This window comes from Antechinus flavipes, chromosome 2, assembly GCF_016432865.1.
Source record: "Antechinus flavipes isolate AdamAnt ecotype Samford, QLD, Australia chromosome 2, AdamAnt_v2, whole genome shotgun sequence".
Taxonomy (NCBI): domain Eukaryota; kingdom Metazoa; phylum Chordata; class Mammalia; order Dasyuromorphia; family Dasyuridae; genus Antechinus; species Antechinus flavipes.
In genome coordinates, this window is record NC_067399.1 from 616,533,731 (window position 1) to 616,557,980 (window position 24,250).

Sequence of the window (24,250 nt, forward strand, 5' to 3'; positions counted from 1 at the left end):
GCAGAGGGCACGTTGCCGGAAATTTGACTCCTGCGCTTGCGTCTACGCAAGCCGCGCTGCGAAGAACCCGGCTCTGGAAGAGGTGAGGCTGGGCGGCGAGGAAGCGTTGGGGTCGCGAGCCCAAGGACGTACCCTCATCCACATCTTTCTTCCTAACCGCGCCCACCCCGGGTGGAGACTGTGAAGATGAAGAGGCGGGCCCTCTCCAAGGATCGGAAGCGATCCCGGGCAACCTCGGTCCCGCCAGGTGAGAAACCCTGGAGGCTGACTGCTGTCTCCAGGGATGCCGAGGGGCCTAGTCCGTTTGGCGTGAGTGGAAGCGTGATGCCGCGGAGAGAGCGCTGGGTTCGAATGTGGGCCCTGCCTGGTGTGACCTTGGGCGAGGCCCATGCTCTCCCGGCCTCCGTTTCCTCGTGAGAGGTGAGAGGGGCGGGGGAGGGTGGGCTGCAGTTAATTCCATGTTTCCAAAACACTCGCCTCGCCCCGGGGATACCGAGAGAAGATGAGTGCTACCGTGCCAGCCCGAGAGCTGTGTGCCCCTCGGGGTGGGGCGGGGTAACCGAGGGCCGCACCCGGAGCCGGGGGGCTTGAGGCCGGATGTGACCCTGGACGTGCACCTGCCGCGCTTGACCCCTGTGCGCCCCGGGACAGGTCACTTCCCTTGCCTCAGTTTCCTTGTCTGCAAAAAGGGGCTGATAGTCGCGCCTGCTTCCCAGAGCGGTTGTGAGCATAAGTGAAGCCCTTTGAATTAGTACGTTATCATTGGGTAGCAAACATTGTATCCAAGCGAGAAGGGAGACAGGCCCCGTCCGTGCAAGTCTGTATTTGTGTACTCGGGCGATGGCCTCGGACAACTCACTCCTTCTGTCTCCGGTTCACTTATCTCTAAAATGAGCTGGGTAGGACTGGACAGCTCCTATCGGTAACTCGTTAGACGTCCCTGTGTCGCCACCGACCCGAGCGCGCAGCTACTGGGGGCACCTGAGGCCATCAGCCCTGCGATTATTTAGCGATCTCGGCAGTGTCTTGTTTGCACAGAGGTGTTTGTTTGAGACGGAGACTTCCTTAAGAACAGGGACTGGTGGACCTTTTTTGGTATCCTCATTGCTGAATGCCACCTGGCATAAATTACGGGCTTTAATAAAAGCTGTTTGACTTGAACTAAATCCAGGCCCAACTGGGGAAGTGCTGTCTCCAGAGAAATTCAAAACACTGTGTCGGCTTTGAGGATGGTTTTGGTTTTTCCAGTTGCTCTGAGCCTAGTTGAGTCTCTGCTTAAAAACCAGAGAAATTAGACATGGTTGGGGGAGGGAATATCATCTTTGGTGAATGTGGATGTTGCTATTTTAGGCTGCCATGATGTTGAATGTAGAATGCACATTTGCAGAATGGTCCACTATACTGACAGGTTTGTTTTTGTGCCTTGAAACTTTTAGAAATGACAAATGGATTTCTTATGGAGGTATGTGTGGATTCAGTGGAGTCGGCTATAAATGCGGAGAGAGGAGGTAAAAGAGGTACTGGGGAGGGGGGATGAAGTATTCTGAACCTTTCTCACATGCTTGCAAACTGACCTTGGGGAAGCCCTTGTAGTCACAAGTATGGAAAGCCTGGATCTAATCTACTGCCTCTGTGGACCTCCGTTTTGTTTTCTGGAGATTGAGCAGTGAGATAATCTAAAGTACAGCTCTAAAAACTCTGATTTTATGAAAAGAAACTGGAAATGGGACAGCTGCTAAGTGGCATCACAGTGCACAAAGCATTGGACCTGGAATTAGGAAGACTCATCTTCCAGAATTCAAATCAATCTGAGATACTTTCTAGCTGTGTGACTCTGGCAAATCATTTAACCCTGTTTGCCTCAGTTTCCTCAATTGTAAAATGGGCTGGAGAAGGAAATAATAAACTACTCCAGTACCTTTGCCGAGAAAACCCCAATGGGGGTCACAAAGAGTTGAACACAACTACTAAACAAACTATGAAAACAAAAACAGAATAAGGGGAATGTGAGGCAATCATCTGAATCAACCCCACAATATAAAATAAAATAAAGAAGATAACATTTCTATTTCTTTCATTTGATTGAGTAGGAACATGGGCCAAAATTAGTAAACCTAAAAGATAATTTCAGAAATTTGTTACTATTGTAGCAACTCAAACATATTTCCTACTCCACAGTCACCTTTAGAATTGCATAGTTAAAAGGAACTTCAGAGATTTCTGTCATTTCAGTAACAGGCTTTTCTTTTAGTTCTTTGCCACTTTTCTAATTTCATTTTATCAACTTGTGTTTTCTGTACCCTGGTCTTTTTGAGTTTTGGATGGCTTTTAACTCATAACTTGCCCTTGTCCTGGTCCTATTATAACTTGGAATTATTCAGAACCAATTCTGTACTTACTCAGCCTTTTAGAAAAATTTAACATAACACTGGAGTCAATCTAGAAACTCTTCCCCTATTCCATGATCCTTCCTCATAGTCACCTTTGGAATCATGTAGAGGTCTAGAATGGATATTAACTTTTAGATCCTATTATGATTGAATTTACTGGGCTACAAGATGTAGATGGATCAAAAGATACTGTTTTTTGTTAAAAACTATTTGGAACAAAGAAAGATTTTGTCTGGGATTTCTGATGACCATTGAGTTCTTTTATCACAGGTGCTGGCCGTGTTGAATTGTGTTCTGGTTTACTGGAAGGAGGAACTACACCCAGCATGGGTGAGTGCCCATTCTTCTAAGTAACTCCTTTTACTTTTGCATCCTCCAGTTGGTAGGTGCAAGTATGATGTAGATTTAGAGAACTCTTGACTATTTAAGGAAACAGTATGTTGTTGTAGAAAGTACAAAGGGCTGATCTTGGAATCAGGGAGTTTTAGGGTTATATCCTATCTCTGGTATATACACCAACTGTCTAACATGGGCTAAATTGCTTAATTTCCTGGGAAATTCTTAAGACTATTGGTTGTAAAGAAAATGCTGACCTGCATTGGGAGAACTCTTCACTGATGCTTTCCCTCCTCCAGTGAAATCACAGATCCGCTCCAGAAAATGAAAAATCTGTGACTTAGCACTTGGGTGACTTTGGGCCTTCCTGCCTATGTTCAAATAGCGTCATTTTCCTCTTGTGTAAAGTGAAAGGTTTTGATCTCTGATGATCTTTGCAATCCCAGCTAGCTAGTTAGACACTGTATGTGTCCATGTTCCTTTGTCCTTGTATAACCACTCAAAACAGAACTTTATTTATTTTTTTAATGAAGACTTCTTTCATTTGGAGAAGGAGTCAAACAATTTATGTTTTGGGAAACCAGAACTTGAAATGTTTGAGTTGGTTTTAAATAGTGCTTCAGAAAATTCAGGAGGAAAAACTTGAATCTCAGTGATTCTGCTGGCAGAACATGGAGACTTTTAGTTGTTACATGTTTAGGTGTTAGCTCCCAGTAAAATGTTGAGGAAGATGCTAAAAGAAGTTTTATGAGACCTTGAGTGACAAGTACTTTGAAGATTTCTGTGTCATGATTTGCTAATTTCTAACATTACTCTCATTACTCAGCCTTAGCTCTTAAGCATTTTTCCATTTTTCCTCTCCTCCCACCCGCTACTTAAATTTTTTTTTTTTTTTTTTGTTCTTGGCAGTTTGCTCTTTCTTTTCTGCTACAGATGACATATTAAGGAACAGATTGAAGAGTTAAGAAATACTTTTGTATTTGTTTTTCTCTGAGAGTTAAGAGTTTATTAGCTCCTGCTTGGTTTTTATCTTTTCACTGTGCATTCTTGTAGGTGTTCTACAAGTGATTAAGCAGTGTGTCCAGATCCCTGTCTTTGTGATGATCCGACCACGTGGAGGTGATTTTTTATATTCAGACCGGGAAGTAGAGGTCATGAAAGCAGACATCCACCTTGCCAAGCTTTATGGAGCTGATGGGTTGGTATTAGGAGCATTGACTGAAGATGGACATGTGGATACCGAACTCTGCATGGAACTTTTATGTAAGGATATAATGTTGAAATGAACCCTCTTAATTACCCACACTGTGATTATTTCCATATATACTCAGTTGGAAAGACCACTTAATACATTACTATTTTTTCCAAAAATCTTTTCCTGTGCCAGTAGTAGCTAGATCATTTTTTAAATAGGATCTTCATAGTAGGGAAGAACCATTCATCAGATCATGGATATCAATATGTAAAAGGTTAAATAGATCATTATCTATTGTGATTAAACTAAGAGAAAAAATCATAAATTTGTTTGTTACTTCTTGCTAAAATATTTGCTGAAAGCCCATTGTCAGGTAATCCAGTAATACTGTTCAAATGCAACTTAAATATCAAAAAACTTGGTACTATTCATTGATTTATCATTGACATGATATAAAAAGAATATACAGCAATGAACCTATTAGAAGTTCTTATAAGGAATTCATATTTTAACAATTTTTCTTTGATGACTTTGAAGTGTGAAAGTTATAATAACAATTTCTATTTGAACAATGGTTTATTCATTTGCTGTGTCTCCAGTGTTAATAGTCATAATGATTTTAAGTGGTCTTAAATGGTTTTTAAATTTGGATATATTTTTATATATGACCATTAAAACATACCCTAAGGTTTAAATGCAGAAATTACCATTTGTAAATAGACTTTTTGCTGCGGTATCATTATACAAGAATTATTCAAGTACAAAGGAAAAATTGATACGACTTTGAAAAATAACAAAGTTAACTAAAAACATTTGTTGATATGAAAAATAATGAATTACGATTTGGGATGATTTTCTATGAATTGACAAAAATGAACTTTTAAATTACTCCTAAATAGTAAGGTTTTTAATATCAAATTGCTGTTTGGTTGTTTGTTGGTTTGTGTTTTTTTTAAATCAGATTATATTTATAAAAATTAGTGTTTGAAAGACTAAAATCAAAAAATATTTTTTTCCTCTGCATTTGGTCAAACCCAGCTATCAGTTTTGTGGCCTGGTAAGCTTACAAATGTAGTTTATTTTAGATTTTAACTTACATTTACATATTAGCCTTAGCACATATGTTTATTGGGTGGCTGATGTTAATTGTAGCTAGAAGTCATTTCTAAGAATGAGTTGATTATAGCTGTTTAGAAAGCTTCAGCATTTTTCTTTTTATTTCGTATTTTATTTTGCAGAATAAGATCTGGAATGTCTTTTTTTTTTTTTTTTTTTTTGGAATAGTACCATGCCAGAAAGGCATAGTGTATTTCCATTTCTCTCCTAGTACAATGGCCCCTTGAATTAGAATTGAATGGTCAGAAGAATCATGCTAGGAAAACACTAAAGAATGACATAGGGAATGAGAAGGGAAACAACCAGGGGCAGCATTTTAAATTGTTTTAAATTTCAGTTTACTATTTCTTTGTTACTTCTTGCCACAACTTGAGTACATGTGGCATCTCCTACTCCTTTAAAATAAGTTTTGGACTATGTGATTGTCCGGAAGAGTAGACGGGATAAGTAGGAGTATGAGGTAAGATAGAAGGGACTCCTACATTTCCAAACCAAAGAAGTCTGTTGCTTGTTAAAAATGAAATAGATAAGAGGGGAAATAGCAGTCTTATTACTGAGCCTGCAAGTTGCCAGGCTTTTATAAATAGTCTGAAAACAATAGATGTTGGTCTTTTATGTATTTCATTCTGTCATTTCCTTATTCATGTATTTATTGAACATCCAGATATTTAAGGCATTGTGCTTTGGAGAATAGAATGAAAAACAAGACCCTGCCCTTGGTGAGCTTGTAATAAAATTAGCGACTCTCCTTTGATTTTCATTTTATCATTTAGCTGTCTCATAGAAAGAACTAAGATTTTGGAAATGCTTTGTGTATTTACCTTGTGACTTTCTTTTTACAGCTAGTTGCCGTCCCCTGCCAGTCACTTTCCACCGAGGTGAGTCACATCTTTTTTGAAAGATTTTTTGAAACCCACCTAGTTTCTTCACTCAGTTCAGTCTTAAAGGACATAGTTCTATTTCTTAAGAGAACTAATTCCAGGAGTAAAACTACAAAATGTTGTCCTGTTGCCAGTTATTTTCTTTAAATTAATGGAAATCACAGATTTAGCTATGTAAAATGATGAGAAATTTTAAAAGAAAAAAGATATTTGGTTGTGTGGAACCTGAAGGGAAGAAAAAATGAAACTTATACAATTAATTTTTAGGATAATTTTTAGGTGTGAGCTCATTTATTACTTTTTCTCTAATAGGTTTTTATTGCCTTTAACTTCAACTATTTAATTAAGATACCATTCCCTAGGATTTTTCAGGTGCTGATAAATCTTTGATCAAAATATAAAATATTTTATATATTTTCAGCCTTTGATATGGTTCAGGATCCAGTGCTGGCTCTAGAAACGCTTTTGACCTTGGGATTTGAACGTGTGTTGACCAGTGGTTGTGACAGCTCAGCATTAGAAGGACTGCCTATGATAAAACAACTCATAGATCAGGTATACAACCTTTTTAAAACTAAATATATCAGGTATACAACCCTTTTTAAATAGCACATTTACTTTGGATGTTGCTCTTCAGCTACCCTGTATCAGTATTTTACATGCTACTGTTATTTATCATTATTGTTAGTAGGTGGGGAAAAAAAGACAGATAGAAAAATAGATATTATTTCCCTCATATGGCTAAGGAGTCAGATTTAATTACAGATTTAATTAACTCATACAGGCTAGTCCCCTGACTTTTGTCTATTCAATTTTAAGCCTAGCTCACTGTCCATCTGCAGTGACAGTCTAAAATCTGTGTGCATTACTTTACCCCACATAGATTGACATATGAGATCCACTTAATCATTGTGCTGAATTCTGGGATCCAAAGATGAGAGTAAAAAGGAGATAAAATGAATATAAAATAGTTTCTAGAGGAGGAAATACTATCAACTAGGGGTTCAGGAAAGGTTTGGGGAGAGGACAGCAGCTGAGAAGGAAGCTCTACAGTTTATTAGATAAGAAGGGGATCCCATTTGGGCAAAGGTACATGGGCCAAAGGGGAGTTGTGGCTACAGGTAATAATCAGGAGGCCAGTTTGATCAGAACAGAAAGTACCTGAGAGTTAGTAGCATTAAGTTAGGAAAATAGGTAGGAAGAAGCGGGGTTAGGTTGTCCAGGGTTTTAAGCTTTGGGGCTCAGGATTTTTAGATTTTATCATAGAATAGGGGAATCACTGCAGATTTGGTTTTTTGTGGAAGGGGAGAATGAAGACATGTTTAAATCTGGTTTAGCAATGTCAGTTGGCAGATTTTCGGAATATAGATTGGAGAGGGGTGTTGGGGTGAGGAAGAAGGAAAAATTAGGAGGGAAGTTGGGAGTGGACCTGGGTTATTGGAAAAATTATTATGTCCTCAGTTGAAATAGAGAGTTTTGAAGGAGTAATAGGTTGAGCAGGGGGCAGGTTTTGAGTTCTCTATATAATGAGAGGTTTGGTAAGACCCTAGGCTCTTCATACTGTTTATAAGAGTAGACAATGAGCATTCTTTTTTATCTACTTGACTGTTCCTTATGTATTTCATTGTGTCTCTAAGATAGTGGTAAATTGGAAAGATTTAATTTTAACAAGTCTGTTGTCCATTTTAGCTAAATTTGGAGGAGAGCAGCTTTTGCATTAAGTGCTTAATTTTTCAGCCATCAGATTTTACTGCTGTATTATAGAGGGGTTTTATGGTAGGATTGCCCTTAGAAACCAAATTGAGAGGTTTGAAACTTTGGTTGATGACATGTCTTAGATTCTAAATATGTACCCTTTCCAAAAACACATGGAGCTCAGCAAGTATTTGCTTTTCTTCTTAGCTTTTAACAGAAGGAAATGTGAAACCCACATTACAATAGCATCTATAATATACCTGGGTCTGTTGTATTACCATTATAATTCAGGGCAGCGAGATAGCACAGTGGATAGAAGACTGGCTCTGGAGTCAGAACCACCTGAGTTTGAATACAGCCTCAGACACTTAATAGCTGTGTAACTCTGAGCAAGTCACTTAACTCTGATTACTTCAATTTTAAAAAGAAAGAAAGAAAAAGAAAAATATACTTTTTTTCACTTTGTTTTTATGTTTCTGTCATGGTTTTTCCCTTTTGTTCTGAGTTTTCTCTCCCAATCTGATTTAAAGAAATGTAAATTTGAAAAGTTAATATAAATGTAAAAAAATCATCATTTAATTAAGAGAATATTAATTGTGTTTTACTTACATTAACAATGCCTCAGGTTGTTGAAATGAATACAATTTCACTAGTTATTACAGGTTAAGAGGAAAATGGGCTCTCATCTGTTTCTTTTCTTTTTTATTGACACCATGGCATCTCACCTGGAGTGATTTTTTTTTTTTTTTTTTTTTTTTTTTTTTGCTTCCTGTTGCTTCTCTGTCTCTCCTGTATTGTGGCTGTTTCTCAATTTCACTGTCACAAATCTTTTCTTCTTTTACTATAGTCTTCATTCTAATTGCCACTTTTCCTTGTTTTACTTTGTATTCCATATTCTTGACTTTTCCTTTCTCCTCTCTGTCTTACTTTCCCTCTCTCTACTTAGTTGTATCTTTTCTTATCTCTGGTTGATCTTGTTTATTCTATCCAAATTTCCTCCTAAGCTTTGCTTCCTTTCCCTTTTATCTAGTTTCTCTCTTCCTTTTTTTCTCTTAATCCTTTAGGACTACTTTTCCCTTCTTTCCCTTAACCTTTATTTGGAATATGTATATATGGAATATATATATGGAATACACATGTGTTTTTTAGTACTAATTTATGACTGAATGATATTCTTCCCATTTGTCATATTATGTGGGAAAAACAACCTCACTAAGTTAAGTTAGCTCCCCAAATAGATAGTTTTTTTCTTGTGGCTTATCACTTACTAGAAGAAAAAATGCTTATCCTTATTACATTATATGTTCATATTCCCTAGAGCAATTGAAAAGACACTGACTAATTAGAGAATGTCGTTAACATTTATATATGCTGTCTCGTTTGGGCTCCCCATGATAACTGTAATATAGATGAGGCTGAGAGATTAATTCACTTGCTAATTATCATACAACCACTGAGTGTCTAGGCAGGATTTGAATTCAGCTCTTCCCAACTCATTTTATTCTGCAAGTAATAATGATAGCTGGAATTTACATAACACTTTAAGATTTGCATAGTGCTTTGTAAATATCTCATTTGATTCTTACAACAAACCTGACAGGTAGGTGCTATTGTTGCCATTTTACAGATCAGGAAACTGAGGCAGATGGAGGTTGAATTTGACATGTATATAACATGACTTGCTAGAGATAATTTTCATTTCCATTTCACTATGAAATGACTAAATATTACAGTGGAATCATCTTGTTTTGGCAGTTATTTATGTCACAGTAGACTGTTTTAAAAATAAGATTTAAAAAAAACCTGATGCAACATTGCAAGTTTAAAAAAAAGTCAGGAAATACCAAATTTTGTCTTCCATTATTAAAATGTCAGTTGTATTTAGAAACTAAGAATTAGATAAAGGATACATTAAATTGTACTACTGGTTAATTGATATGATGGTCCAGTAAGAATAGTTGAGAGTATGCAGTTTGTTTGACTTTCCTTTTTCAGTAATCTCTCTTTTAGAATATCTTGATGCTGTCACTTTTCTACTAAAATCCTTGTGAAAAATCAATTATCATCACCCCCTCCATAAGGGGATTCCTCAAGTGGACTTTTGAGACAGAAATTTTTGGAATTTCATTAGTGGTGATTAAGAATAAATTTTATATTTTTGTGGTGGAAAGGAATTGAAAATTGAGTGGGTCATTTGAGAAATGGCGAAGTTATGGTATATGAATGTAATAGAAATTATTCTGTAAGAAATGATGATTCTGATTGTGGAAAAGCCTGAAAGATTTGCATGAACTAATGAATGAAGTGAGCAGAACCAAAAAAACATTGTACATAGTAAAAGCAATACTATGTGATGATCAGCTATGGTAGACTTAGTTCTTTTCAGCAATAGTGATTCAAGACAGTTCCAATAAACTTGGGATAGAAAATGTCATCTGCATCCAGAAAAAGAACTATGGAGACTGGATGCAGATTGAAGTATATTATTTACACCTTTTTAATTTTGTTTTATTTTTTCCTTTCTTGTGTTTTTATCCTTTTGTTCTGATTTTTCTTTCCCAACATGACTAATATGAAAATGTTAAAAATAAAGAAAAGGAGAAGATTCTTATACTTAAGGGGGAAAAAGAATAGATTTTATGGTGTTACAAAGTTTTCCTATGCCTTATTTCATTTGTCCCGTGTGCCTGATGAAAATAGTGCTATTGTCATTATTTGCAGATGAAGACATGGAGGCTTAGAGATAGGGAGTCAAGATCAAGATCATCCAATTGGGACATGAATCTTCATCTTGTGATTCCAAATTTTTCCAGTAAACTACATTTGTGAATCCATATTTTCCTAGCTCTCATAATCTTTTAAGCCACTTGGGTTCTGGTAAAATGTTTCTCCTTTAGTATGTTATAATTAACCCTTTAGGTCTGGTAAAGCTTTTCTAACACAGCTCTTTCGGTTATCCCACTCACAGGCTCAAAAGAAATATGGCAGATCTATTTGAAATGATATATCAAACCTGATCATAAGAAACTAAATATGTTTTGACTCATATTTCTATCCTCTGTCTCATTATCACATGCAAAGGAAGAATGTTTAAATTTGCCTTTTTTCTTTTTTCAGGCAAAAGGAAAGATTGTGGTAATGCCAGGTATTTATTTATTTATCCATTTGCTAGCAGTAACACTGTGACATGTAGTGTAGATGAGAAAAGAGACAGATTTAGAAAAGCAAGCATTGTTTAAAAAAGAACATGATATTTAGGGGAAATTAAGGATTAACAGACCTGTGTTGACTAAGAATTTCACAGATTGGGTATTTCGGAATGAAGAGAATATACTGGTAGTGGGTGAGCTAGTAAGCAATTAGAATTGGAGAAATCCTAGGATGGGAGAGAATATCTGTGAAGTCAAGGTTTGTCTTTTTGTGGAAAGGATTTTTTGAAATCATAATAGTTTTCTTTTGGTGCATATAATGCCATTAGGAGAAATTCTGTGCCAGAAGAATAGACCACATTGTGGAATTAGGCCTTTGGAAATATTGCCATCAAGATCAGCAGTCACATTTTGTCAAGTCCAAGTCAATGAGTCTGTAAGTATAGGTGAAGGACATGGAGAGGAAATAATATTTCAAAGAAAAAATCAAATTTTCTGGGGAAAGTATGCAGATATAAATGGAGCATCAAATAAATGGGATGTTTTCTCAATTCCTGAAGATCAGTGGCCATTAAATTCTGGCTTTTCGACAATAAATGCATGATGAGAATTATTTATTCTAGGTGCTTCCAGTATTTCATATGGAATTGAAGCTTGGAAGCAAAATAGATGATTTGCTTTGGAAGTTATTTAAAGGCTCCCAAAGTCAAAGTGAAGCACTCAGAAGAAGAAACTTTGAATCCAGGATGTTGGGGGAGAGGGAGAAGTAGGAAGTGGGAGAAGCAAGATGAGAAGAAGAACCTTAATACAGTAATATTAAAGTAAGGGACATACATCAAAAATGCTTAGTGTTTCAGGGAAGGCCGTCTGTTTATTGTCTATAAGTTTAGAGAAAGGCATTCTTATTTACTTTTTGCTAGAGCAAATAATTTAAAATTGTATGCAATCTTTAAATCACAGCTTCTTAAACCTAAAAATTGCTACGAACTTTAGTGATGATAGAGTGACAAAAGTTTGGTTTGAGTAAATACATAAATCTGGGGAAAATTTATGTCTGTGAAATTCATTGTCTGCAGAGTAAAATTAGGAATAGTTCAATAGTTAACTCTTAATTTGTGGAGAAAATAAGTTGTTTCAATTGTGATTTGAAATTCCAGCTTCATTACATTCAGTTGTTGTGATTATTGTTTATCCTTTATTCTCAAAAAGGTCATAATATAGGGGAAGTATTGGATTTGAGTGATGAAGGGTCGCACAAGGTCTCCTGCCTCACTTTCCCTTCCAGAGCCAGATATAAAGACAACTAGAGATTCAATACAGATTTAGAAGGGATCACATTTAACTGAAATATATGAACATTCTATACATTGCTCAGAAACTATTACTGATGAAGATCAATTTAGTACAGAAAGGTCGGGAAAGAATAGTCAGGTTAATGGTGTTATGCATCCACACTGCAGTTAGCTAGTTAGCAGTTAGCTAGAGTTCAAACTATATGTTAGAAATTGATTGGTAAAACAATAATTCATATTATAATATTTATTTGGGAAAATCGACGTAACCCAAAGAAGATCTATTAGTACAGCAGATTCTTGAAAAAAGAGATCTAGAGCTACATACTTTTTACCAATCTTAGCCAAAACAATTGGTCACTTATGGTTTGGGATTCAGTGAGACACAAGATCTTGTTTCTTTTCAAGATATTATTGGCAAAAGTTCTGAAGTATAATTTAGTTTCCTTTTTTCTTAAAATGCCTAATTCAGAATGTTTAATAGGAAATAAGTGTTTTCTTTCTTTGGTTTTCACTGAATTTCGTAATGAAATCCCATAGGAAAAAATTAACATGACATAATAAAAGTCTCAGTTATGTATCCTGGTAACTGTCTAACCTTAATCATTCATTTAAAAATGAATTGGCTTTAAGAAACAGCAGTGTACATTGCTGACTCAGAGTATTGTGGTGATTGACATCCATAATCCATTCATGATGATATACCCTGAGACACTGCAAGGACCTAGAGGGTCTTGACTTAAATTTGTTTTGATCATTCATATTCTTGTAGGTTTAGTGTGTTCTAAATTTTTAAAATTCATCATGTAAGCTTTACTTGGTAATATTCTCCAGAATTTCAAATTTAAGAGTTTGTACTGTTCCCAAGCTACACATCTGTTGTTTTTAGATGGGGACTACCCTTATTCTCATGACCTCTCTCCCCTTCATTAGCCTGAGGACCTGGCCAAGGCAGCCGTCTGGAGCTGTCCTGGAGACGGATTGGGCCATGCCGAGGTCCAAGGCCTAACTGCAGGGGTCGGGTGTGAGGAGTCCGCACAAGCCTGCCTGGCCCTTGGTGACCTTGGAGGTGCCAGCTGGCCATGGGGAGGGAGAGTAAAGCAAGGCTGGGGCTCTGGCCTGTAATGTTGCCTCCACAGACTATGCAAGTGACAGCTGTGTCTGGGGGGACATTAGGCCAGCTGGTCAGTCTGTTCCACGTTCTTGGTTCATGAAGTTCCTGAGTTTGGAACTTTTGGGAGAAAGTCATGAGGCAGGAGATCTGCAGTGTATATGGGGCTTATGACACCCATCTTTCAGAGCTGCCCTGTGGCGGGGTCGACTGGTCACTATGGCCCCATTTTACAGATGAGGAAGCTGAGGCCCTGAGAGATGATTGTTACCCTAGCGATTTAGTGTACAAGGTGTCAAAGCCGAAGCTTCCAGATATTGTCTGTAGGGTGCTTTGTCTGACCCCAGTTTTGCCTCTGTGGACAAAGTCGTAGACCCAGCCGAAATAGGAGCGTGTTTTCTGAAAAGTGACCAGAATTATTGGGCAAACCCCGCGAAGAGCTATTGCGCAGGTGCGGGGCAGGGAGTGGGAGCTGCTTGATTGGTGGATGTCTGAGCTTGGGCTCCAGTTGGGTTTGACTCAATGAATGGCATGAGGTGCCATGGCTGCCATAGGATATAGTGCTTGGTTCTCTCCTCCAGGGGGCGGCATAACTGAGAGAAACCTGCAGAGGATCCTCGAGGGCTCGGGCGCCACCGAGTTCCACTGCTCGGCTCGCTCTGCCAGGGACTCAGGCATGAAGTTCCGGTAGGGGCGGGGCCTGGGAGGGGAGGCGGGAGGGGAGGAGCGTTAGGGGTCACTTAGGGGGAAGGGAACAGATCTTACTGTGGGACGCTAATGCTGAGAGGGAGATGAGGGCAGCCTGCTGGGGGTGACCAGGTGGGGCTAAGCCCTCCTCCTGAGACACGGGAAACGGGGAAGGAAGGCCGCTGCTGCCAGTAGCTGCCTTCCTCCTGCGCTTCCCTCCCCCTCCCCCTTCCGTGGGCCCAGCCTGGGAGTGGCTCCAGGGAGCCTCGGCCCCTGGCCTGGTCTGCAGTCTGGGGCACCGGGGTGGGGGCTCAGAGGCAGGGAGCGGGAGCTGGGGGGATGGGGCCGGCCTACCCCACTGTGGGAACTCACATTCCTTTATGATTTCTTTCAGAAACACTTCTGTTGCCATGGGTGCTTCACTTTCCAGCTCAGAATATTGCTCAAAGGTGACAGATGTGGCGAAAGTGAGGACCTTGACTGCCATTGCAAAGAGCGTTCTATAAGGCTACCCAGAGCCCGGGAGAGATGGGAACGCACCTGGATCAAGGTTGGGGGAGACCTGAGGTCTAAAGCTGGGAGGACCCAGACACTACAGCTTTACCCTTCTCTGGGCAGGACTGGAGATTGACCTTGGCTTGTCACACATGGACCGTGGGATCCTTCCAGAAGAGCCAGTTAGTTGGAGAAACTGCAGTCTCTTCCATTCTTGCCAGCCTTCTCCATCATCATCATGAAAAATAGCTGGATCAAGACTTTGCCAGAGACTTGGTCTGCCCAGTAAATGGGATTAATTTATAAGCTGAAAAAATTAAATTCAAGATTTACCTTTGATTTGTCTTTGTGAAATAAAACTTGTCATTTCTGTTAGATTGTTGTCTATTTAATTTTTATTCTGGATGTTGTGTTTAGCCCAAGTAAAAAAGGAATCATTAGACTTTTAGCTTTTTGGATTGAATTTTAAACATCAATCAACCAACCAACAAGTATTTATTGATTGCTTTTCATGTATCTTACACTCTTGTGTAGGTTTTGGGGGGAGATAAGTATGGAAAATGGTTCTTGGCATTAACTATTTCAATCTCCACTAAACTTTTTTGTGAACTTCCAAAACAGTTTGACTGTGCCATATAATTAATACTATGCCATGGTTTCCTTTTTGTGTCATGTATATAATCTCCTAGATGACAGATCATATTTTGCCCTGATATTTGTCATACTGTACTCTTTACTATTTCCATTCCTATTGTCCCATATTCACTATGTCCAATTACTATCCTGCCTTCAAGTTCTGAATGAAAAGCTTTCTCTTCTGTCCTCCTTGATCATGATACCAGTAAGAAGTAATCTCTCCTCCCTGTGAATTTTCATGTTTCATTTATTCATCTGCAGCATGGAAAGTATGTTGGATTTGGCATCGGACCATCAGGTAAAATGTCGAGTCTGCTTTTTACCAGGAGCTGTGTGATCTTTTGCAAAGCATTTGGTGTCTCTGGGTGTAGATTTCCTCATTTCTAAAAGGGTGGTGCCTGTGGAAGAATTCCAGGCTCAATCTCTACAGCTCTTTTTGTGTAACTTCTCATTTTAACATGGACTCTGGGCCTCTTGTCTTACTCACTTTTGTTCACCTATTTTACTTCCCCTGTGTCTGACACAGCATAGGGCCCATTCCCAGTTGCAGATTTGTCTGAACAGCAATATCACCTACAACAATCCCAACTGATTATCTAGGCCAGGAGTTGGTGATTGAGATCAGTGATAAATTTGGAAAGAGTGTATTCAGTTGAATGATGAAGTCATTAAATGAGTGGAAGAGAGAGGTCATTGTAGACTTCCTCATCTGTCTAGTCGTCCACATAACTGTCAATCTTCCTAAGTCACAGACCTGACTCATTTCCTTGCTCCCAAACTGTGATCTAGGTTCATGGGAATAACAGAACTGGAGTTAGCTTACTGTATAGAGGGCTGATCCTGGAGATAGGAAGACCTGAGTTCAAATCCAGCCTCACTTAGTAGCTGTGAAATACTGAGCCAAACCACTTAACTTCATTTTCCTCAATTGAAAAATGGGGATGTGACGTATCAATCAAACTGCTAAAAATTTATAGAAGATTCTTCTTGAACAAAAAGTGAAGAATTATTGAGGGAGTTAATGAAAAAAAAATCTAAAGGATGGTGGCTTAGCAATACTAAACACATAAAGCAGCAATCATCAAAACCATTTGGTACTAAGAAATAGAGTGGTGGATCAATGGAATAGATTAGATACACATGATATAATCAAGGCCTTCACTCTGACAAAATTGCTAGGAAACTGGAAAATAACATCAGACACTTGGCATAGACCTACATCTCGCACCCATAACTAAGTAAGGTCAAAATGGGTACATGATTTGGGCATAAACAATAATGATACTATAAACAAAATAGAAGAGGAAGGAATAATTTTATCAGATCTTTGGAGAAGAGAGAAACATGATCAAAGAATAACCAGAGAACATTATGAGAGGCAAAATAGACAACTTTGATTACATTAAATTAAAAAGTTTTTGCAGAAACAAGAAACAAGATTAAAAGGGGAGTACACAGCTGGGAAAAGTTACAAGCAGAACCAGGAATACATTGTACACAATAACAGCAAGAATGTGCCACGATCAGCTTTGAAAGATTTGGTTCTTAATAGTTCAGTGACCCAAAACAATCCCAAAAGGTTTTTGACAGAAAACACCATTGCATCCTAAAAAAGAACTATGGAGATTGAATGTAAATTAGCACATGCCATGTTCATTTCTTTTTTGTTTTTGTTTTGTCTCCCATAGTTTTCCTCTTTTGCTCTGATTTCCCTCTCCCTGTATCATTCATATAGCAATGTGTATTAAAAATAAAAATAAAAAAAATTTAAAGAGGGAGAGAAAATGGAAAAGAAAAATGGAGATGATAACAGAACTTTGCAAGCTTGTCATTAAAAGTACCAGCCACACATAAGGCACTATATAAATGCTTGTACTCTTTCCCGTTCCTTCTAAGGTCAGCTAGTTCAACAGCCACATTTTATGAAGAAACAGGAAACAAACTTCACAATGTGCCTTTTGTTCCTTGAGCTTCCTATTGCATTTTTTGCCTTTGTGTATTTGTCCAAGTGGACCTATATTTCCAGAATGCCATTTTTTTTCCTTCTCAGATTCCTAACTTCCTTCAAGGGTCAACTTAGATGCCACCTTTTGTGTGAAATCTCTCCCAATATTTCCATTCTCTTATCACTACACACCTGTCAGATTGGCTAAGATGACAGGAAAAAATAATGATGAATGTTGGAGGGGATGCGGGGAAATGGGGAAAACACTAATGCATTGTTGGTGGAGTTGTGAACGAATTCAGCCATTCTGGAGAGCAATCTGGAATTATGCCCAAAAAGTTATCAAACTGTGCATACCCTTTGATCCAGCAGTGTTTCTATTGGGCTTATACCCCAAAGAGATACTAAAAAAGGGAAAGGGACCTGTATGTGCCAAAATGTTTGTAGCAGCCCTGTTTGTAGTGGCTAGAAGCTGGAAAATGAAAGGATGCCCATCAATTGGAGAATGGCTGGGTAAATTGTGGTATATGAATGTTATGGAATATTATTGCTCTGTAAGGAATGACCAGCAGGATGAATACAGAGAGGCTTGGAGAGACCTACATGGACTGATGCTAAGTGAGACGAGCAGAACCAGGAGATCATTATACACTTCGACAACGATATTGTATGAGGATGTATTCTGATGGAAATGGATTTCTCTGACAAAGAGACTTAACTGAGTTTCATTGGATAAATGATGGACAGAAACAGCTACACCCAAAGAAGGAATACTGGGAAATGAATGTGAACTATTTGATTTTTGATTTTCTTCCCGAGTTATTTTTACCTTCTGAATCCAATTCTCCCTGTGCAGCAGGAGAACTGTTCGGTTCTGCAAATATGTATTGTATCTAGGATATACTGCAACATATTTAACATATATAGGACTGCTTGCCATCTTGGGGGGGGGGGGAAGAGGGAGGGAGGGGAAAAAGCGAAACATAAGTGATTGCAAGGGATAATGCTGTGTAAAAATTATCCTGGCATGGATTAAATAAAATTAAATTAAAAAAAAATTTCCATTCTCTTTTCAAATGGATTGTTTACTTACTTATATACATGTTTATTTACATGTGTACACATTTATTTACCTATGTGTATGTTCATATTTACTTGTAAGTGTACATCTCCCAGCTCTCTGAGAGCAGAAATGATTTCATTTTTGCTTGTGTATTCGATTTTAGTATGTTTTCTGCTGATATCGGCACATATTCTGCTTTATTCTGTTCATTGTTTTTATTAATGCAGCCTTGGACAACTTTACCTTTTTTAGACTACCATGTCAAGCTTCTGCTGACATATGGAACTTGTCCATTAAAACTGCTATCTCTTTTTCACATAAAATATTATCTAACCACACTTCCATTTTGTATGCACTAGATACCTTTTTACCCAACTATAGGACTTCACCCTTATTCTTATTAAATTTATATTTGTTTAATGAGGGAATGAAGATTCTTTTCTACTATTATAGCCATAAAAGATTTCATAGAAGAAGTGAGATTTCAGTTGGGCTCTGAAGAAGAGAAAGGCTTTCAGTTGGCAGAATAGGTAAATTCTCCATAACGTTGAGGTGATGACCTACATAAGGAACCAGTGAATAATCCAGTTTGGCAAAACTGAATAATCTATTACGTCTAATGCTGCAGGATAGCCATCTTCAATGATGAGGTCCTTGGTAACTGGTGGGCATTGACCAAGAGAGCTTGAGTTACTGTAAACTTCTGGAAGCCCAGATATTGAGGAAGCTAGGAGGGAGACGCCTTGATAGGATTATAAATGGACTTTTTGATTTCAGTTAAGCCTTTTCTTCAAGTGGACCTTTATTTATAGTCCCCTTCCAGGAAAAGAATTCTTGGCAGAATTCTTTCTGTTGACAAAACCTGTGTCATTCAGAAAGCCAAGTTATAATGTCAACCCCAGAGGATATATCTCCATTATAAAATGCCTACTTATAAGGTAAGCCCCTACCAACCTCTTTTAGGACCCTAACTCCTTTTTTTCAGTTAGCCCAAACTTGCCATACCTTAATGGCAGTTTTCCCTAATAGCAGTTTCCTCCTTAATGGTGTCTTAGCCCCTTGTTAATTAACAAAACCCCTTTCCTTGTGAAAAATCCTTATGGATTTAGCCTGCTCTTGGGGGTATAATAAAATCTTTGCCCCTTAATTTTGGAATTCTAAGTCTATAAATTCTTTTGAAATAATCCATGACATCAGCCTATAATGCCAACATACTTTTGAGGTATCATTACTCCATGCTCCATCATTTTCGTGGGTTAGCTACCCCATCATTTTGATGGCGCAGTATATATCCCATAACCTCATCAGCACCTCCATTAGGATTAGGCAAGAACAGATTCAGTTCAGTATTTGCCATGTTCTTCAATGACTATTGAAAAGGGGGAAGTCTATGTAATCATAGGAACTATGGAATCAAAATTGGTAATTACACTAATCTGTACTCTACTTAATTACTCCAACTCTTTTTTTTTTTTTTTTTTTTACTGTTATTCATTGTTTCTCATAGTGAAGGTGAGCAGCCATCCCCCTATAAAGTCACAAATCACAGAATTATGTTATCTAATGAAATTTGCCTTATCCTTTTTGAAAGCAAACAGGGTAGAAATTTTATCATCTCTCCAACCTGTGTCATATCCTCCTCACCACATCCACAACAGAGTTGTTCAGTTATTCAGTTATGTCTGATTTCACCATGCCATGGACCACGGCATCCCAGTCCCTTTTCTCCTCCATTATTTCTCAAAATCTATACTTGGGCAAATTTATAGACCAACCTGAATTGTGCCTGGAATTAGCTCTGATTTAACAAGCCAAGTTTATTGCATAAAAGACTAGTTTCTGTGAATTAGGAACAGTATAAACACAACCTGATCCAGTGTCTTGTGGCCAAAATATCTTCTTCCTTTTAAGTTCTCTAACCAATCAACTCCTCACCTTGGTTAATCATTTTTCATCTATTTTTGGCCAAGAGAGATATTTGCCATTGGAAAGATTCCTAAACTCATAGAACTGGAAGGCATGTCTGAGTTTATTGATTTTAACGCACTTATTTTTTACAGATGAGAATATTAAAAAGAGGAGAGGTTTAATTTCTATCTCTGCCCTTTAGAGACACTGTCCTAATAGTCATGAAACCTTAACTTCTTAGTATACTAAGTCAGTAGTTTTCAAAGTGTGGTCCAGAGAATCCTAGGGTGTCTGAAGCCCTTTCAGAAAGTTTTTATTTCTAATAAGGTAAATATCTATAAATATAACCCACATAAACAAAAACTTTTTGTACAGATCCTCAATAGTTTTTAATAGTATAAAAAGAGACTGAGAACAAAAGTTTGAGAACCATGTTTACTAGGAAACTCATTAAGAGTCAAAAACTATAGGGGGCAGCTAGGTGGTGCAGTGGATAGAGCACCAGGCCTGAAGTCAGGAAGACCTGAGTTCAAATCTGACCTCAGACACTTAACACTTCCTGGCTGTGTGATCCTGGGCAAGTCACTTATCCCCGATTGCCTCAGCCAAAAAAAAAAAAAAAAAAAAAGTCAAAAACTAGGTTCACCTTGCTAAAAGAAGAAGCTGTTTAGACTGATTTAAGATATCTCATTATCTTATGATCTTATGAGATATAGATTCTTCAACTTTTCATGCACTTGCTAGTGTCCTTGAATATCTCAAAACTAACGCATTTCACAATGGAAATTGTGAAATGTTCCAACCATTCTGGAGAGCAACATGGATCTATGCCCAAAGGGCTATTAAACTGTGCATATCCTTTGATCTAGCAATGCCATTACTGGGTCTGTATCCCAAGGAAATTTTAAAGGAGGAAAAAGGACCCCCATGTGTAAAAATGTTTGTAGCAGCTCTTTTTGTGGTAAAACTTGGAAAATGGGTAGATGTCCATCAATTAAGGAATGACTGAACAAGCTGTGGCACATGAAGGTAATGGAATATTATTGTTCTATAAAAAAATGAAGAAGCTGATTATAGAAAAGTCTGGGAAGATTTACATGAACTGATGCTGAGTGAAACAAGGAGAACCAGGAATACATTGTGCACAAAAACAGCAAGAATGTGTCATTGATGATCAGCTATGAGAGACTTGGTTTTTCTCACTGTTTCAGTGATCCTAAGCAATCCCAATAGACTTTGATACCATCTCCACCCACAAAAAGAACAAAGGATACTGAATGTAAACCAACAGATGCCTTAATTATTTCTTTCTTTCTTTTTTCTTCTTCTTCTTTTTTTTTTTTAACTGAGGCAATTGGGGTTAAGTGACCTGTCCAGGGTCACACAGCTAGGAAGCATTAAGTGTCTGAGGTCTGATTTGAACTGAGGTCCTCCTGACTTCAGGGCTAGTGCTCTATTCACTACTCCAACTAACTGCCCCCATTTCTTTTTTCTGTTTTTTTTTTTTAATCTTTCCCATGGTTTTTCCCTTTTGCTCTGATTTTTCTCTCCCAGTATGATTCGTAAAATATTGTGTATTAAATAAATTTAGTAGGAAAAAATAAACAAACAAAAGAATGATAAGGGAATAACTGGACAAATATGAAGAAGTTTGTGGGACAAAGATATACATCTATTCATTAGTAAGGATAAAATGAGAAACATTGTTTTAAGAAAAAGAATTTCTAATTAGAATCAGTTCTCTTAGAGAAGACTTCTTGTCTGTTACAAATGAAGGTAAGTAAGTTTCTTTTAGATAAGTCCACCAGCCTCTCAGGGTGCTTTTGAGGAATAGTTTTTTGTAAAGGCTTAGCACAAGATGCCTTGACCTTATTATACATCAGATACTATACAAATGTTACTTCTAATGATTACCTCACTCTCAGCCTTCCAATCTAGATATTTACATATTAGGGTTTAAATATGACTTCTATATAATGTCTTAGTTATTTTCTTACATCGTGCAAATTAGGAATCATTGCATTAGATCTCTTTATGTTCCCTAAGGTTCAAGTAATCATAACCCTTATTAAAATTCTCAAGAACTTTGGTTGAAGAATTGAGATCACAGCCTGTCAGAGTGACACTGAACTCCTTGGAGTCTTTTGCTTGGGTCAAAAACCATAACACCTTCTTGACTCTCCCTCTAGATGTAAAATAAAGAATTTTAACACATAGCTCATAATATTTAGCCTGACAACAATAGCGGTTGTAAATTTAAACCAATAGAGCTTTATAATGTATTTCTTATCATTTTGATGTGAAATTCATTTCTCTTATATGATGAGATAGAGTTTCCAATCAGGATATTTAGTCCAAATTTATTACCACTCCTCATGTCTGTTTCTCAGTCTACAGGGATAAGTAGTCACATCCATCACCACTCATCCCCACCTTCATGGGGTATATGCTGGTTGTCTTAATGAAATGTACTGTGTACACACACCTCTCTAAATGATAAGGATTTTGAGTTTAAAAGCTACTTGTAGGAGCAGCTAAGTGCCACAGGGACTAGATCATGATCCTGGAGTAAGGAGGCCCCTAGTTCAAATTTGACCTCAAACACTTGATATTTACTAGCTATGTGATCCTGGTCAATTCACTCAACACTGATTGCTTCCCCCTCCCCCCCCAAAGGAAAAAAAAAGTCATTTGTGATAAAATGAATGGTCGTCTATGTAAGATATTTATGAATGCATTGATGATTTGTTGTCATCTGACTGGTTTTTATTTTGTTACATTCTTTAAATTCATGATACTGTGAAGGTTGTTATTGTGTTTCTGCTTTTTCTTGTAAATTCTGGGAAACTCTTGTTTAAGAAATGCCATTTAGGGAATGGATAAAATTTGTATCATTGGAGAAATTAACTTTTTTGATTTAGATACTGTAAAATTATTAAGTTGTTAAAAGCTGATTATACCCTTAGAAACTATAAAGCATTTAATTAGATATATTTTTAAAAGGAAAAATAATAATTACTTCCTGTGTGAAAAAGGGAAAAAAAAGGAGACCCTGTAAAAAACTTTTCTTGTTGTAAACTAACCAAGTTTCTTGGGATCACTTGTCTAAACAAGGTCATAAAATCTTATCAGTCATGTGAAAAAAGCCTTGTAATTGGTTTATTGAAAAAATTGGATCCCCTTATATTAAAACTCTCCTTGATAAAGCAGGATGATTTATAAGGTTTGTTTGTTATGAAAATTATAAAGTTATACCTGGCATACTATAGATTGAAGTTATGTCATTTAAAAATTATTTAGTATTTTATTTTTCCCCAATTACATGTAAAAAAGTAATTGTTATTTTATTTTTAAAAACTTAAAAAAACTTTGACTTCCAAATTCTCTCCCTCTTTCCTACGCCCCTAATTGGGAGGAAATAGATTAATTATACATGTGTTGTCATACAATACATATTTCCATACTAGTCATGTTGTGAAAGAAAACCTAGACAAAAAAAAAAAAAAAACAAAATAAAGCAAAACCAAACCTCAAGAAAAATAAAGAAAGCCAAAAAAAAGTATACTTCAATCTGTATTTATACACCATCAATTTTTGTCTTTGAATGAATAGCATTTTTCATCATAAGTCCTTCAGAGTTGTCTTGAATCATTGTGTTGCTGAGAATAGCTAAGTCATTCACAGCTGACTATCTTAAAATATTCTTGTTCTTTGTACATATCACATCACTGTATATCAGTGCATGGAAATCTTTCCAGGTTTTTCTGAAAGCATCCTGCTCAACATTTCTTATAGAAAAATAGTATTCCATCATAATCATATAGCATAATTTTTAACCATGCCCCAATTAATGAACATCCCCCCAATTTCCAAAATTGAGCTGCTTACCACCAAAAAAGAGCTACTATAAATATTTCTGTACATATAAGCTCTTTTCCCTTGTGTTTTTTATCTTTTTTGTTTGATACAGAACTAATAATGGCACTGCTAAGTCAAAGCACATGTATGATTTTATAATTTTTCAGACATAATTCCAAATTGCTTTACAGACTAGTTGAATCAGTTTATAACTCCACCAATGATACATTAATTTTTCTCACATCCCATAAAATAGTTGTCATTCTCTTTTTCTGTTCTATTAGCCAATTTAATAGGTATTATTAGATAGACAGTTCCCCAGAATTGTTTCAATTTTATTCCTCCAATCTTATAGCTATAGAAACCTTTGATTGCTTCACCTAAAAACTGTTCATAACTTTTATGATCAAAAACTTTTATCATTGGGGAGTGGCTCTTATTTTTATATTTGACTCAGTTCTATCACACACCCCCATCCTTCCCTTATCTTTTT

General features: G+C 37.2%; 1 protein-coding gene across 5 annotated transcripts; it reads left to right on the top strand.

Annotated features, from left to right (window-relative positions):
- Nucleotides 1-45: 45 nt before the first annotated feature.
- CUTC (cutC copper transporter) lies at nucleotides 46-14,722 on the top strand. 5 transcript variants are annotated; one of them, XM_051981847.1, is made up of 9 exons: nucleotides 46-247; nucleotides 1,437-1,517; nucleotides 2,661-2,720; nucleotides 3,780-3,989; nucleotides 5,880-5,915; nucleotides 6,340-6,473; nucleotides 10,731-10,758; nucleotides 13,747-13,852; nucleotides 14,247-14,722. In XM_051981847.1, exons 1-9 carry the CDS (start codon nucleotides 187-189, stop codon nucleotides 14,356-14,358), a joined length of 828 nt encoding a protein of 275 aa, XP_051837807.1. In that variant the 5' UTR covers nucleotides 46-186; the 3' UTR covers nucleotides 14,359-14,722. The 5 variants fall into 5 exon arrangements, with proteins under 5 accessions (XP_051837807.1, XP_051837808.1, XP_051837812.1 ...); XM_051981848.1 differs by having other exon boundaries at nucleotides 1,437-1,508; XM_051981852.1 differs by lacking the exon at nucleotides 46-247 and adding an exon at nucleotides 276-420 and having other exon boundaries at nucleotides 1,437-1,462.
- Nucleotides 14,723-24,250: the final 9,528 nt, after the last annotated feature.